Source organism: Octodon degus, unplaced genomic scaffold, assembly GCF_000260255.1.
Source record: "Octodon degus isolate 3935 unplaced genomic scaffold, OctDeg1.0 scaffold00034, whole genome shotgun sequence".
Taxonomy (NCBI): Eukaryota; Metazoa; Chordata; class Mammalia; order Rodentia; family Octodontidae; genus Octodon; species Octodon degus.
The window spans coordinates 14,668,346-14,684,195 of NW_004524610.1; the positions used below are offsets into that span (position 1 = coordinate 14,668,346).

The following is a 15,850-nucleotide window of genomic DNA, read 5'->3' on the forward strand; positions in this document are numbered from 1 at the left end:
GTTTGCAGTTCTCACTACCTGGGTTACACTCCTGTGTAGCCCCCACACAACACATCTGAATTCTTCTTTCATCCCCTTCCCCTTCCCCTCCCGCTCCATCTCTGTCCCCTTCCTTTTGCAAAAGCGCTAGTTGCCTGAAGTCTCCATCCTGGAGCACTGACCATGTGCTTGTGTGGAAAATGTGCTTGTGGGGGGGTCGCATGTCCTCTGTGTGTCTGTTCGGTCTCTTCTATAGTACTGTTCATATCTACTGCCTGTTGTCTTGTGTATGGTCTTTTTTTTTTTTTCTTTCATTTATGTATTTATTACAGGGTCTCACTAAATGGCTTGGACTCATAGCGATCCTCCTGTTTTCAGCCTCCCCAGTGACTCAGTCACAGGCACATGGCCTCCCCTGCCGGCGGGACATACTGATTGAACCCTGATGCCTGTTTATGATCCTCCTGGCTCATCTTTTTTTTTTTTTTTTTTGGCAGAACCGGTGCTTGTACTTGCCAGGGAAGCACTTATTCTACTGAGCCATCTCCCCGGCCCCCAGGGCATGAATATTTTGTAGATCTTATTGACTCAAAAAGAAAATTAAAGGTTATTTTAATTTTAAATTATGCCTTATGAATCAAGTTTGAGAGTAATTTTAAAATTTAGGTGTGTCGGAATCATCTGGGTGCTTATTAGCAATGTAGATTGCTTTGTTGGGCACCAGGCACATACCTGAGCAAGCAGGAGGCTGAGGCAGGAGGATCACCTCCAATTTGAGACCAGCCTGAGCTATGCAGTGAGTTCAAGGCTAGTCTGAACTACGTAGTGTGACCCTGTCTCAAAAAATGAAACAGAAAAGTGGGTTGTGTGGATCTCCGTTTCCTCCACCTCCCACCAGCGGGTCCGGTGTGGTGTGCTTGGTATGGGACTGGAGGATCCCAAAGGAATAATTTCCCGGACCATACTGGAAACTGAACAGAGGCTGGGAACGACACCAACCCTGTTTCTGTTTGGGAAAACATTTATTGTTTCCAGCTGCAAAGCTGCTGACTTTTGGGCCAACAATTAATGTCACTTTTTATTTTAAGCTAAGTAGAATTTGTAATGGAGAAACTTTCCTGTCAAGTTAGAGGCAGTGAAATGTGGGTATGAAAGTTCTCACGCTTTACTGCAGCAGAGGAAACAGTGAGGTGCTCTGGGAGCCCTGCGCCCCTTCAGGATGGTTGGGGCCTGGCTGAGAACAGCAGAACGACGGCGCAAGGTGAGCGCCAGACTATGCACAACAAGTTGCAGGAAATTTGGAGATCAAAGGGGAGTCCAGCTGGAACCAACAGCAGGAAGTGCAGCTGCCTTTGTAAACATGAGGTGTGATGTAGCTCATGTGGTTACAGAAGACAAATAAGTTTCGGTTGCCTGATCAGTTATGTCAGTTTCTGTAGAATTGGATGACTTATGTACAGGTTCCGGTAGTCAAGAAGCAAACACTGTAGCCATGGGTCAGATCCTGCCCATGCTGCTTGATTTTGTATAGCTGGCCATATGGTAGCAATTCATCTATGTTTTCTCTTTCTTTCTTTCTTTCTTTTTTTTTTTTTTCGGCAGAACAGGGGATTGAACTCAGGTCCTTGTGCTTGCCAGGCAAGCATTTAGTCTACTGAGCCATCTCCCCAGCCCCTCATCTATGTTTTGAATGACTTAAAAAAAACAACATCTCATAAGGAATGGAAATTATATGAATTCACATTTTATGTCTATCAATAAAGTTTTATTAGAACACAGCCATGCTCATTTGTTTGCATTGCTAAAATATAACACAGAGCTGGCTCAGTGGCATAAGTGCCTGCCTGACAAGTGTAAGGTCCTGAGTTCAATCCCCAGTAAATAATAATAATAATAATAATAATAATAATAATAATAATAATAATAACAAAATATAATACATATTATCTGGTTCTACAGAAAATATTTAGAGACTTTGATTTAATACTGTCCTCTCCTAAAAACTGAACTTCCTTAGGGTAGAATGGGTCACAATTTCAACTTCATTTTTTAAATTTTATTTATTTATTTTTTTGTACTTTAGGAAAGGGTCTATAGAGTATTCAGGGTCTCATTACTAGATCAGACTCATAGTGAGCCTCCTGTTTACAGCCTCCCAAGAGCTGGGATTACAGGCGTGCATCACCACGTTCAGTCTCAGTTTGCTCCGGGAGTGGGACCAGGCACGGCAGTCCCGGGAATCGAACCCCTGGCCCCTGCGCCTGCTTGAAGGCACTTTAATCTACTGAGCTATTTGGCCAGCCCTTCAACTTCTTTCCACTGATAATCTACACTTATTAGTTTTTTGTTTTTCTGGAAAACTTTCATGCTCAGAGTTTTAGTTAACCAAAATGCTTCTGAGGAGGAAAGAACTTTCTAATTTCTAACCCCATTTTGTTTCAGAAACATGTGGAATTCATTCAAAATACATGAGATCTATGTATCCCACCAAGACATTCCCAAATCACTACACTATTGTTACGGTGAGTGATCTGTCCAGCGGGGAGACAGACAGCCCACAGACAGGAAGTGGTTGGATAGGAAGTGGCTATATCACTCAGACAGGAAGTGGCTGGACAAGAAGTAGCTATATCACACAGACAGGCCACACAAAAAGTGCCTTTGTCACACAGACAGGTCACAGACAGGAAGTGGCTAGACAGGGAGAGGCTGTTTCACATAGACAGGCTTGGGTGACAAGCACACAAGGTACTGGTTCATGGCTTGAATTCTAGGAAGCCTGGGTACTATGAGGCCAGTACAGGGCTGTGAGGCCTTAACATGAGCGAGGGTGCTAGCGTTAGGTTCCTTCATATTTGTGAGTGGCCAAGAGACGCCCTCCTGTGAGAAATACCTGTGACTTAACTGGGACCTGCCGGGAACAGTAGCTATTCATGAGGCCAACTTTGAGGTGGAAACTTTTGTGCTTTTTTAGTATTTTTATGACTACTTAACTTGATAAGGACTTCTGCTTCATAAGTGAACTCAAATACTTTACATCTAGAATATATAGTGAGACTGGTTCAAAACACTAAGAAATAAATAAATGCCTCTAATAATTTTTTGTAATTATGGCCAATGTAAACAATGCCCAATCATTATTGTAATATGGAAGCCTCTCACTTTCAATTTCTAAGCATCCACAGCAGTTAATTTATAAGAACACCAGCAGTGCAGACCGCCTGGTCTCGCTCCACATGCCCTAACTTCTGGGTCCATGTCCCGGTGTTTTATACAGGCAGGTGTGTGCTATCCTTACAGACCTGAGTATGGATCTCATGCTACTTTAACTTCAATGTATGTTTTAGTGGTACATTATTCAATCTTAATCTCTATTTTGAAATTACCATTTAGGGGCTGTATCCAGAATCCCACGGCATCATTGACAACAACATGTACGACGTGGAGCTCAAAAAGCATTTCTCACTTTCCTCCCAGGAGAAGTACAACCCCGCCTGGTGGGGCGGGCAGCCTGTGAGTGGCCCCGCCTAGAGTTTGACCACCTCCAGCCAGTTGCCAAGGGCTGGGGTGGAGGCTGTTTCACCCCTATTTAGCATTAAAATTTGAATTTTTTTAAGACATATGTGATCATCCACATGGTCTTGTGTGAAACTTGGGCACTGTGGTAGAAGTGGATCAATCTGACCTGGGCACGTGGCATACACTGGTATCCCAGCACTCAAGGCTGACACAACTGAAACAGTGTGACTTCAGGGCTAGCCTGGGCCACAGAGGCTAGCCTGGGCCACAGAGCAAGACCTTGCCTCAAAAGAAATAAACCAACCAACCAACAAAAAAGACATAGAAAGATTGTCTGTTAATATTCCCTCAATTTGATTTGTAATTTCTTTTAACTATTTATGTGTTTATGTACATATGCATATACAGATTTCTGTTTTGAGGCATGATCCCAGTAAGTTGCTAAGTGACCCAAGCTGGGCTCCAACTTGTATTCCTCCTGCCGCAGCATCCCAGTGTGCTGTGATTACAGACATGTATCACCATGCCCATGTGCTTCTAGGATTTTTTTTTTTTTATACCAGGGATCAAACTTAAGGGTCTTACACTTGCCAGGCAGGCACTTAAACCCCTGAGCTATCTCCCCGGCCTTTTGGGTGTAGTTATTTTATATATTTGGTCCAGGGTCTCACTATGCAGCTCAGATTCATGGTGATCCTCCTGCTTTCAGCCTCCCCAGTGCTGGGACTCTAGGGTTGTGCCACCATTCCTGGTCAGGCTCAGCCCACCTGGGGTCGGGGCAGGAGCCGCATGTGGTGCCAGGGATCTAACCCCAGTCCCTGCACTTGCCTAGGTAAGTGCTTAGTCCACTGAGCTATCTCACTAGCCTGCGTGTAATTCTTCTAAAGGGAAAGGAAAACTGTATTTCTTACAAGTTTTTTTTTTTTAAAAAAAAACTTGGTTCTTACTGCCTTCTTTTTTTTTAAAATTTGGAGGCCAATATTTAAGTAATTATACATTTTTAACTGTCACAAAGACAAGTTGTAGTAAGTGCCCCATAGCTGGCAATGTTGGTACATGCCTGTATTCCCAGCACGCAGGAGAATGAGGCAGGAGGACCACTGTGAGTTTGAGACCAGCCTGGGCTACAAAGTGAGCTCAAGGCCAGCCTGGACTGCATAGTAAGACCTTGTCTCAATAATAATAATAATTGCCACAAATGTTACAGCCAAAGTTTTCATAATAGTAATAGTAATAATAATAATAATAATCGTAATCATAATAATAGTTGCCACAAATTTTATAGCCAAAGCTTTTGCTCCTAGTAGGTTGCACTATGACCACGGACACTCATCACCCTGTTTGTTTTGCTTCCCTGTCTTCCTTTCTTCCAGATCTGGCTGACAGCCATGTACCAAGGCTTAAAAGCCGCCACCTACTTTTGGCCTGGATCAGACGTGCGTGTCAACGGCTCCTTTCCTTCAGAGTACCGGGATTACAACGGGTAGGTGAGCCCTTCACACGCGGCTCGGTCCGGGCGGGAATGATTAGACTCGCGCTTTAGCCATGCGCTGCAGCGTCCTTCCGCATAGCCCGGGCTGGCCGCGAGCTCCTCCTGCTCAGCACGCTGAGCGCGGGGATCCTGTGCGCCACCACGCCCCGCGGGCTTTTCTGCTTTCCATAGCCCTGGTCGCCTTGTAACACAAAGCATTTATTTACACGAGAGTGAGTCGTTTGCTGCTAGTCCGCCTCTGTTGAGCTGCACTTTTTCCTTTATTCACTGGTGATTATGTTTCAAACAAACCCAAGCGTAGATGCTGAAGGCACGTACATGCAGAGGGGAATTAGTAAGACAGCGTAGACTGCATGGAAAAGATCCGCCGCGGTCTGTCGAGGTTGAGCGCCCTGCACGAGAGGACGCAGAAACACAGCCGCACACCACGCAAGTGCTGCAGCGCGCACCGCTGCCCTCCACAGCCTGAGCCCTGTGAGACCCCACACGGTGTCTGAACTCTGCCTGGCTGTCCAGAGAGGCACAGCGTGGGCTTAGTGTCCATTTGATTACCTTTTTTTTCCTTCCCGGAACCGGGGATTGAACTCCGGCCCTTGCGTGCTTACTCTACTGAGCTATCTCCCCGGCCCTTGATTACCTATTAAACATAACCTCACTCTTCTTTACAGCTCTGTCCCCTATGAGGAAAGGATCTCCACGCTGCTGAAGTGGCTGGACCTGCCCAAGGCCGAGAGGTAACCCACAGCTCCAGGGGCAGAGGTCGGGTGTAGTGGGAGCAAGTGCGTGAGAAATGCTGTGGCACTTTATTTTTTCGTGGTGCTTGGGATTGAACCCAGGGCCTTGTGAATGCAAGGAAGGAGCTCCGCCTCGGAGCTGCATCTCCAGCCACCTGTGACAGTTTTTGAAATACAACTTGACATTGTTTTGTGTTTTTGGAGATGCGATCTCTCTATGTAGTTCAGGCCAGCTTTGAACTCACGGTGTAGCCCAGGGTGGCCTCAAACTCTCAGCAATCCTTGTGCCTCAGCCTCCCCAGATAAGGACCACAGGTGTGTGCCGCCATACCCGGCTGCAATTGCCTTTGTGTGGGCACTTTTCAGCAGGTATTTCTGAGAGCTGTTTACTCTTTTGTGTGTGTGCTAGGAATTGAACTCAGGACTTTGCGCTTGCCAGGCAGACACTCTACCCCTAAGCTATATCCCCTACCCTCTGTTTGCTCTTGAGGAGGCAGTTGACACTATTAACTATGTAGACAACTAGTGCTGGAGCAGCGGTGGCTCATGTCCCAGAGTGAGGTCAGGCGTAGGAGGCTGCTGGAGGGCACGCTGGGTGATACCTCAGAACCCAGACACGCACAGAGTGGGTGTGTGCAGCACCGCGTGGGGGCAGTGGCCTGCCAGGCAGCGAGAGCACTCCAAAGGCCCCAGCGTGAGTGTGCAGGCAGGTAGCAGCCGCTGGAACACAGTGGGCTTTCCCAGGCGAGGCACACGGCTCCTGGCCAGGCCTCAGAGAGAGAAGGAGGAGGGGGCAGCGGCTGCAGGGCCACGCTGTGCCTGCCCTAGCCTGGCCGTCTCTGTTTTCACCTCCAGACCAAGCTTCTACACCATCTATGTGGAGGAGCCTGACTCTGCAGGCCACAGCAGTGGACCCATCAGCGCTCAGGTAAGTTCAAGAAAATGGAAAAGCATTGGGTCCTAACCTACAAGTTAAGGCAGAGTCCTCCCTTTGGAGCACAAAGGTATCTGAGGAATACATGATTATTCAAAATAACTGAAGTCTCAGAAGGACCTTTTTAGCCACAAAATAGTTAAAATTCTCTAAAGTTCTTAGTGCAGCTTGGGTCCTTTGATCGAACACTTACTGAGCCTTCTGGCATGGCACTGTTGATTCATACACTGAAAACATGAACTGCATGTAGCTGGGGGTGGTGGCACATACTTACTCTCAGCAGCCGGAGGCTGAGGCAGGAGAATTGCTGAGTTCAAAAATAGCCTGGACTGCATAGTAAGTTCAGATTCAACTTGAACTACATGGTGAGACCCTGTTTCAATAAATACATGTGTTCATATGTACATGTGTGTGGCATGGGCCGACTCCCCATGCTAATGGCCTGAACTCGAGCAAAGTTGCCAGTCAGTCTGTTGCAGTGCATTGGCTGTCTACTCATCCAGTGGCTACAGCCCTAATTCCTTATAATTTGATTTAACGTTACTGCTGCACGCAATGTTATTCCCTTCCTAGGCATCTGTTATTGTTGGAGTGAATTTAAGTACTACTTTCTTCATTAGCTAATTTCGTTGTTGTTTTGTTCTTGTGTTCATTTTTTCCTTCTCTCATTCCTTTCTGTTTTATTCACTCCTTTTGCAAAGTTTGTGTAATCTTCCTTTGTCCTTCTCTTCTTCTCTCTATCTTTCCTCTTCTCTTCTTCTATCTTTCCTCCTAACCCTAAAATTTAAATTTTCTCCTGAATGTTAGATCACCACATTGAGGGCATATTCATTATATACATTTTTCTGTTTCGTCTTAGATTTTCGTATATAACTATACATATAGTTCACATGGTTAAAGGTGGCAAACTAATAGCTACCTGGGCTAGTTTGATGCTATTGTTATTTTATTTTATTTTATTTTATTTTATGTGTATTTTAGGGAAGGGTCTACAGGGTGTTCAGGGTCTCACTACTAGATCAGACTCATAGTGATTTGCCAGTTTACAGCCTCCCAAGAGCTGGGATTACAGGCATGCACCACCACTCCCAGTCTCAATTGCCATCTCAGCATTCCCCAGGGATGGGGCCGGCATGGCTTGCCCAAGGATTGAACCCCTGGCTGCTGTGCCTGCTTGCAGGTGCTTTAATCCACAGAGCTATTTGGCCATCCTGCTATTGTTATTCTTGATGGTACCACTTTAACCAAGGTGACATGATTTCCCTAACCACTTGTTCTTCCTGGAATAGCAAGGCTGACATGGCCTAAAAGTCACAAAAAATACTACAAGCCAGGGCTGATGAACCAAGAGCTAGACCAAATAGGAAGTAATGTCTCATCCCCAATGAATTGAACAGCTAGAATCTTGCAACAGACTCAAAACCCAAAAGTCAGTTACAACTGGAAGACACCTCTGGGAGGTAGTCATTTCCTAAAGGTTCTAAAGACCAGCGGTAAAGCTAACTGAAAAAAGGACTTTACAAGCATCAACCCATAGATGAAACTAAAAAAAAAATTAGAAAATGAGAAGGCACCTAAGGAGGAAGCAGCCCCAGGCTCCCAGCTCACCAAAGGCAAGCCCAGGGAGAAAAGAGGTAGAACAACTCAAAGGCAACCTACGTGAACTCTCTCAAGTGTTAATAGGAGAAATAACAAAACAGCTGGATGGGCCTAGAAGAAATCAAATCATAAATAATTTCTCATATAACTACAGAGATAATGACCACAATGAAAAATGCAGTTAGTGACTTTAAAGGAGATAGTGATTTTAAAAAAGATGAGCTTCAGAAAATGCTGGAATATAAATGCCCAACATAGGAAAGACATGGACTCTATGAAACAGATTCAGACATGTCTTGATTAAAAGTTGCACTGAAAATATACACAGCAGAATGAGCTAATGTAAGACTAGAATATCAGATGGAGAGGACAGGATTGGGGTTAGTCATCATGAAAAGAGGTATTTCTTAGAAATAGCAAGAGGCCATGACAAATCTAGCAGCTGCTAGATAATGCAAAGAAGAATAATGTAAGGCTGATAATAGTCAATGAAAAAGCAGATCATGCAAATGAGATAAATAACTTGTTCACAGAAGTAATGGCCAGAAACTGCTCGACTAGGAAAAGAGAATCTGACATACAAATAAATGAGACATATAGAACTCCAATTAGCCATGATCAAAAATATCTGTGCAAGGCATATAATAAAGATTCCAGAAATTTAATAGAAGAACAAAATATTAAAAGTTGTTAGAGAAAAGAAACAAATCACTTATAAAGATTTTTTTTTCTTTTTCTTTTTGAGGCAAAGTCTCACTATGCAGTTCAGGCTGGCCTTGAACTCACTTTGCAGACCATGCTGGTCTTCATCCCCCAACAATCCTCCTGCAATCCTCTTGCCTCAGCCTCTCCAGTGCTGAGATTATAGGCTGGGATTACAGGTGTGTGCCATTACACCCAGCTAAATCATCTATGAAGGAAAACCCATCAGAATCACAGTAGACTTCTCAACACAAGTCTTCTTCTGGTCAAGGGGAGCTGGGAGTGAAGTATTTTAAGCCTGAAAACAAAACAATCTTCACCCCAGATTAATATACCCTGCAAAACTATTTTCCAAAATTGTTGGAGAAATGAGATAGTTCCATGACAACATCTCAAGAAATTTATAACCTCCCAACCAGCACTCTAAAATGTTCTGAAGGACTTTCTAGGAAGAGATAACAAGAGCTACAACTCCATGAACCCCAACAGAATGAACCTACTTAGCAGGCAAAGCACATAATTAAATGGGGGACAAGGGAGAGAGAGAGAGAGAAGAACCAAAAACAGGAAAATAAAAAGACAAGAAAAAGTCAGTGCAGGCCAGTTATAACCATCAAAGTTATAGCCTCAATTCACTGATCAAAAATGGTGAGTACAATGGATCAAGACACAAAATCCAACAATATGAAACATTTAATTCAAAAAGAAACTCATAGTTTAAAAATTAAAGGATGAAAAACAATACTCCATGGGATGGGAACCCAGAAGAAAACAGGGGAAGCTATTCTCTTTGCAGAATAAATGGATTTTAAGCAAAGTCTGATTAAGAGAGACAAAGAAGGTCACTACATCTTTGTAGAGGGAACAATACAAGAGGAAGAGATAATCATAAATGTGTGCAGCCAGTATACCCAGTGATATAAAGTAAATATTAATGAGCATGAAAAATAGAATGACCACTTGTAGTTCTTTTACTATGGTAAAATAACTATTTTACCATAGTAAAATTATGATGGGGGCCTGAATAGCCTACTGTTGGAAATAAAGACAAAAAAGTCAATAAAAAATAATCAAAATTGAACCAAACTTTTGAACGAATGGGCCTTGTTACATATCTACGGACTATTCCAGCCCATCACATTAGAATCACATTCTCTACAGCTGCACAAGGGAAATTCTCCAAATTAAACAAAATACCAACTCATAGAACATGCTTAAGTAAATGAAAGGAACTGAATTGTCTCATATTATCTGGCCATAGTGGAATGAAATTGGAAACCAATGGCAAAAAGCCACAAGAAGTTCATAAACACATGGAAATTAAATAACACCCTACTGAATGAACAGTGGGCAACAGATGAAATTAACATTAGACAGGTTTTTTTAAATAATTAAACTATATTACCAGCACAATAAATCTGAACTTATGGGATGCAATGAAAGTAGTCCTATGAGGGAAAATTTATAGTGGCAAGTTCTCATATCAGAAAAAGAGAATGAAGGGCCAGTCAGATAGCTCAAGGGATTAAAGTGCCTGCTTAGGCAGGTGCAGACCAGGGGCTGGGGTTCGATCCCCTGCCTGCTATGCCAGCCCTGCCACCAGGCACACTGAGGTGGAGAATGAGACTGGGCGTGGTGGCTCACCTGTAATACCAGCACTTGGGAGGCTGAAAAACAGGAAGGATCACTACAAGTCTGATTTGTGTAGTGAGACCCTGTAGGTCCTATACTCAATACATTACAAAAAAAGAAAAGAAAAAGACAACGAGTTCAAATAAACTACCTAATACTGAGCCTCAAACTTCTAAAAAAAAAAAAAAGACCAAATCAAGCCCAAAGGTGGTACAGGGGAGAAAATTACAAAAATCAGAGCAGAAATTAATGCAGTGGAGATTAAGAATACAAAGAATGAATGAATTAGAGAGTTGGTTCTTTGCAAGATTAAATAAAATTGACAAACTCTTAATCAACCTTATCAAAAAAAGGAAAGAAAAGGTTCAAATTCATGCAATTAGGAATAAAAAGAGTGAATTCACAATAGATCGTGCAGAAATCCAGAAGATTACCAAATACCTACTTTGAGAACATGTATCTAACAGGATGGAAAACACAAGGAATGTATAAATTCCTGGATATAGATGAATTGCCAAAGCTGAATCAAGAAAATATAAATATCGTCAGTGAAATTGTAGATGTAGTTAAAAACCTACTACCAAAGAAAAGCCCAGCTCCTGATGGACTCATTGCTGAATTGTACATGAAATTTAGAGATCTAATATCAATATTTCTCAAACTCTTTAATGAAATAAAAAAGGAAGTGGTACTCCCAAAGTCATTCCTGGAAGCAAGCATAACCCTGGTACCCAAAGCAGAGAAAGATCCAATCGATGAAAAGGAACTACCGGCTCATCTCCCTAATGAACACAGATGCAAAAATCCTCAATAAGACACTGGCAAGCAAAATGAAGCAAGTCATCAGGAAGGTTATACACCATGACCATGTAGGGTATACCCTAGGCATGCAAGGATATGTAATAGCTAAATCCTAGTAACATCCCAAATGCCCATCAGTGAATGAATGGTAAAGAAGATGTGTTTTCATATACAATGAGGCACTATTCTGCTATAAAGAAGGATAAGCTTGAGACATTTCTGGGTTAGTAATTGCAACTCAAGCCATAATCTTAAGTGAAATGAATTGGACATACATTTAAATACTGCACTGTCTCTGTGGTGTGAAAAACCGAGTGTAAGTAAGGACCGAAGGTGTGATAGATATTGAAAAATGGGAAGTATATGTTTGAGTGAAAAGGGAAACTAAGGAGAGGGAGGGAGAAAGGCAAGAAAGGATCAGAAAAGAAAAGAGAATAGGAGGAGAAAATGGAAATAAAGCTTTGTTAGTAAGGGAAGGAGGGGTTGAAGGGAGGGGAGGGGAGTAGGAAAAAGAGGAAGCCAGGTAAATCTTGTACGGGTATAGATTCCCTACGATGAATGCTGTCACCATGTATATCTAAAGTATACCAATAGAACAAAGTCCTTTACGTTAAAAAATAAACAACACAGGGCTGGGGAGATAGCTCACTGGCTTAAGTGGCTGCCTGGCAAGCACAAAGTCTTGAGTTCAATCCCTAGCACCAAAATAATAATAATAATAATAATAATAATAATAAATGCAAATGCAAAAAGGCAACAGGTGTTACAATAGTACTGGGAGACCTTAGACATTTTCCCTAATCTTTTACTGTTACACTCATGCATTCATCGGTGAAATTTACTTCACCTGGAAGTCCAGGCAATGAACTATATGATCAAGTGTAGAAAAATTTAAAACCTTAACATGCTTTCTAATTCGCTATTTAGTACAGGGTCTTCCCCCTACCCCTGTATTTTAGGGAAGGTGTTCAGGGTCTCCATATCACCATGCCCAGTCTCAATCTCTGTCTCAGAACGCCCTGGGGCCAGCACAGCACAGCATGGCGGGCCTGGGGATTGAACCTCCAACCACGGCGCCTGCTTGCAGGTGCTTTAATACACTCAGCTGTTTGGCCAGCCCTTAATTCACTATTTAGAAATAAGAAGTAGCTGGTACTCTGGCCGCTTTTCTTTGTTTCCTGGGCACGCTGGTCAGTAAGAACTGCTAAGGTATCTAGTCCACCCGCGGCCCCTGCACGGTGCAGTGGCGCAGGACTCCTGGCCTCCTCTCGCAGGTTAGCGTGCCGCGTGGGCCTTGTCTTTGCAGAGAGTTCTGGAAGGGCAGAAGAGTGTGCACCCTGAAGCGCGCGTTGGGTTTTAGATTTCCCCAATTGTAAATCAGACCTGGGACTGCATCCCTGTCCACCACTTTCACTTGTGCACCAAGGCCCCTCCGGAGCTAATGCCCAGAGTAGAATTTCTGTGTTACAACTACTGCTCCTTTGAACTCTCCGGGTCTCCCTTGTCCCATGAGACATGCTTGCTTCTGCTTGATTAGATGATGGCACCGCTCATGAAAACGATCCACGCACCTTCTTGATTCAACCTCTGCAGGTGATCCAAGCCCTGAAACTCGTGGACGAGGCCTTCGGGCTGCTGATGGAGGGGCTGGCGCAGCGGGGCCTGCACAACTGTGTCAACATTATCCTGCTGGCTGACCATGGTACACTGCATTTTTAAAGTTGTTTCATTTGTGTGTTTTCCTTGAGACAAGGCCTCACTATTGTAGTCCAGGGCGGCCTCGAACGTGAAGCGGTGCTTCTGTCTCAGTCACCCAGAGTGCTGAGATCTCAAGCATGTGCCACCATGCCCAGCTTTGCTCCTTAGTTTATTCTGTTTTGGGTGTTTTGTTTTGTTTTGTTTTGTTTTGTTTTGTTTTGTTTCTTTTTTGCTTGAGAAAGGTCTTGCTGCATAGTTCAGACTGGTCTTGGAATTACTGTGAAGCCCAGGGGATGTGAGACTCAGCGAGCCTCCTGTGCAGCCTGCCAGGGGCAGCGACCGCAGGTGCACATCACCACACTGGCTCTTCTTCCAGTTTCTATGTCTTCTTCCACCCAGGGATGGACCAGACCTACTGTGACAAGGTGGAATACATGGCGGATTATTTTTCTGAGATAAACTTCTATATGTATCAGGGGCCGGCTCCCCGCATCCGGGCTCGGAATGTACCCGAGGGCTTTTTCAGCTGTGAGTATGGAGGCCCAGTGGGAAGGGAGAAGGGGAAACAGGTGGCACCAGGCCTAGCATAGTTGGAGGGCATGCAGGCTAACCATACCCTCTTCTGACTTACTTCAAAGATCACAGAAGCAAATGCTGTTCCCAGTTTCAGTATAGTCCCACCACAATGTCTAGGGTGATACGGTAGGCAGTACTGTTGGGTTAAAGCATAGTCTGCTCTTTCTCTTTGTGATGGGAATCGAACCCAGGGCCTTAGGCACGCTAGGCCAGCGCTCTACCACTGACCTGCAACCCCAGCACTTTTAGTTCATACATTTATTTTGAGATAGGGTCTTGTTAAATTTCCTAGGCTTACAATTAATAAATTCATACTGATTAAATGTTGAAATGTTAAATCTTGATATGTAGGATTAAATAAAATATTATGATTTAAAAATATTAAAAAAAAATTTCCTAGGCTGACGTCGAATTTGCAATTCTTCTGCCTCAGTCTCCTGAGTAGCTGGGATAGAGGCCTGTGCCACAGCACCTAGTGCCTTTTCCTGTATTCTGAAAGGCCAAAGTAATTCTTTGTAGTAACTGTTTAATCTAAGCAGGTCGTATGAGGTGTTGTGAAACTCACCTCCATCGTTCCCAGCCTTTCTAATTGTCAAGTGTCACTTGTAATGCAATGTCTTTCTTTCTTTCTTTTTTTCCGAACAGTTGATTCTGAAGGCATTGTTAGGAACCTCAGTGTAAGTATTGCGGTTTCCTTAGTGTATCCCAGTTAGCGTGAGAACCTACTCTGGATCCCGAGATGGGTGCCCGGTGATCCGGGTCTGAGCTCTGCCCTTCTGCGGGGACCTGTCCTAGCCACGGACGCGACCAGGTTCATCTCAGTGGCGCTCATTTGGGGTTTGAGCCCATGGGGAACGCGGCTGAGTCCCTTTTGGACATGGTTGTGCCGGCGGGTGTCACAGTGCGGCACGGCCAGTTGCGGAACTTGGCAGATCTTCGTAAATAGGTTCAAAAAAGAATCTCTTTGCCCTCAGTGTAATTAAACCGCTTGTCAGGGGAGGTAGTTGGGGGTCTTCATAGTGAACCATATACCCTATTCTTTATTTTTAAGTTGGGGGCAGGTTCTGAGACAGGTTTTTGCCATGTAGCCCAGGGAAATCCTCCTGCCTCAGCCTCCGGATTGCTGGGAGCACCTGCATAGCTGCCACGCCCAGCCTTACAGTTGCTTTAGATTTGTTCTGCGCTGGCTTGCAAGTAAACGCTGGGAACACTGCTTGTAGCAGGAAGCGGGACCTTCAGAGTGCGCGTCCCCTCCGCCCGAGGGCCCTGGCCCCATCCCGCGCCGTGGTTCTGCTGGGTCGGGCTCTGTGGGCGCCCCGGGGTACACTGCAGACCCTGCCCCCGCGTCGCCCTGTGGTGACAGCGTGTGCCCAGCCCCCACCCCCGCCCCTTCCCGCGATCGCGTAGCGGTGTGCGGCTTCTGCGGTCCAGCCGGCCTCGGGCGTCTGTTCTAGGACTGCGAGGACTGGACGCGAGGACCCGGGAGCGTCCCTCCCGCTGCTCCCGGGCGCACACCGGCCTGGGACCTAGCAGGGGCAGCCAGGCAGGCGCGGGCGCCCGGCGCTTCACAGGGCCTGCCACCTCAGGGCCGCCGGCGCCGGCTCCTTTTGCTTTGCGCTCGGAGACCCGGTCCCGCTCTGCAGCGCAGGCTCAAGGCTGGCCCTGAGCTCACTCTGGAGCCCAGGCTGTCCGGGAATCCATGGCAATCCCCCTGCCTCAGCCTCCCAAGATGTGATCAAAATTACATCTCAGCTCTGCTTTCATCTCGGTTCTCAAATGCACATAATAACCTCGTTCTTTGGCGGGTTTCCTCTGGTTCTACTTCGGCCACACCCCAGGTGGGCAGAAAATTGTCCTGAGCTCCTTCCTTCCCTTCCCCCTGGGGGAAGCCCCAAGATCCTGGCCTAAGAGGGCTGCAAGGCAAGTGGCAGTGCAGGAAAGTCTGGAGCCCAAATGCTGTCACATGGGGCAAGAGCACGTTGGCTGCCGCCCTCTCTCCTTCTGTCATCTCCCTTACTCTGCAATTTTCAGTGCTGCCTTTAATGTTTTTGTGAGGCGTGTCTCATAATTTTCATCTTTCTTTTTTCTTTTTTTTTTGAGAGATGTTTTTATATTATTATTATTACATGCTTGCAGCGCATGCAGTTTAGATTCGTCTTGGGGATCATGTACACAATATGGCTT

At 45.0% G+C, this 15,850-nt stretch overlaps 1 protein-coding gene across 1 annotated transcript in view; it reads left to right on the top strand.

The window, feature by feature from the left end:
- Nucleotides 1-15,850, top strand: part of Enpp3 (ectonucleotide pyrophosphatase/phosphodiesterase 3) — an 80,362-nt gene that overhangs the window by 25,620 nt on the left and 38,892 nt on the right. The window contains exons 7-14 of the mRNA XM_023714282.1: nucleotides 2,422-2,501; nucleotides 3,373-3,492; nucleotides 4,872-4,981; nucleotides 5,659-5,724; nucleotides 6,580-6,652; nucleotides 12,986-13,094; nucleotides 13,490-13,618; nucleotides 14,312-14,343. Coding sequence (XP_023570050.1) covers nucleotides 2,422-2,501; nucleotides 3,373-3,492; nucleotides 4,872-4,981; nucleotides 5,659-5,724; nucleotides 6,580-6,652; nucleotides 12,986-13,094; nucleotides 13,490-13,618; nucleotides 14,312-14,343 — 719 coding nt within the window. The remainder of the gene's footprint in view (nucleotides 1-2,421; nucleotides 2,502-3,372; nucleotides 3,493-4,871; nucleotides 4,982-5,658; nucleotides 5,725-6,579; nucleotides 6,653-12,985; nucleotides 13,095-13,489; nucleotides 13,619-14,311; nucleotides 14,344-15,850) is intronic.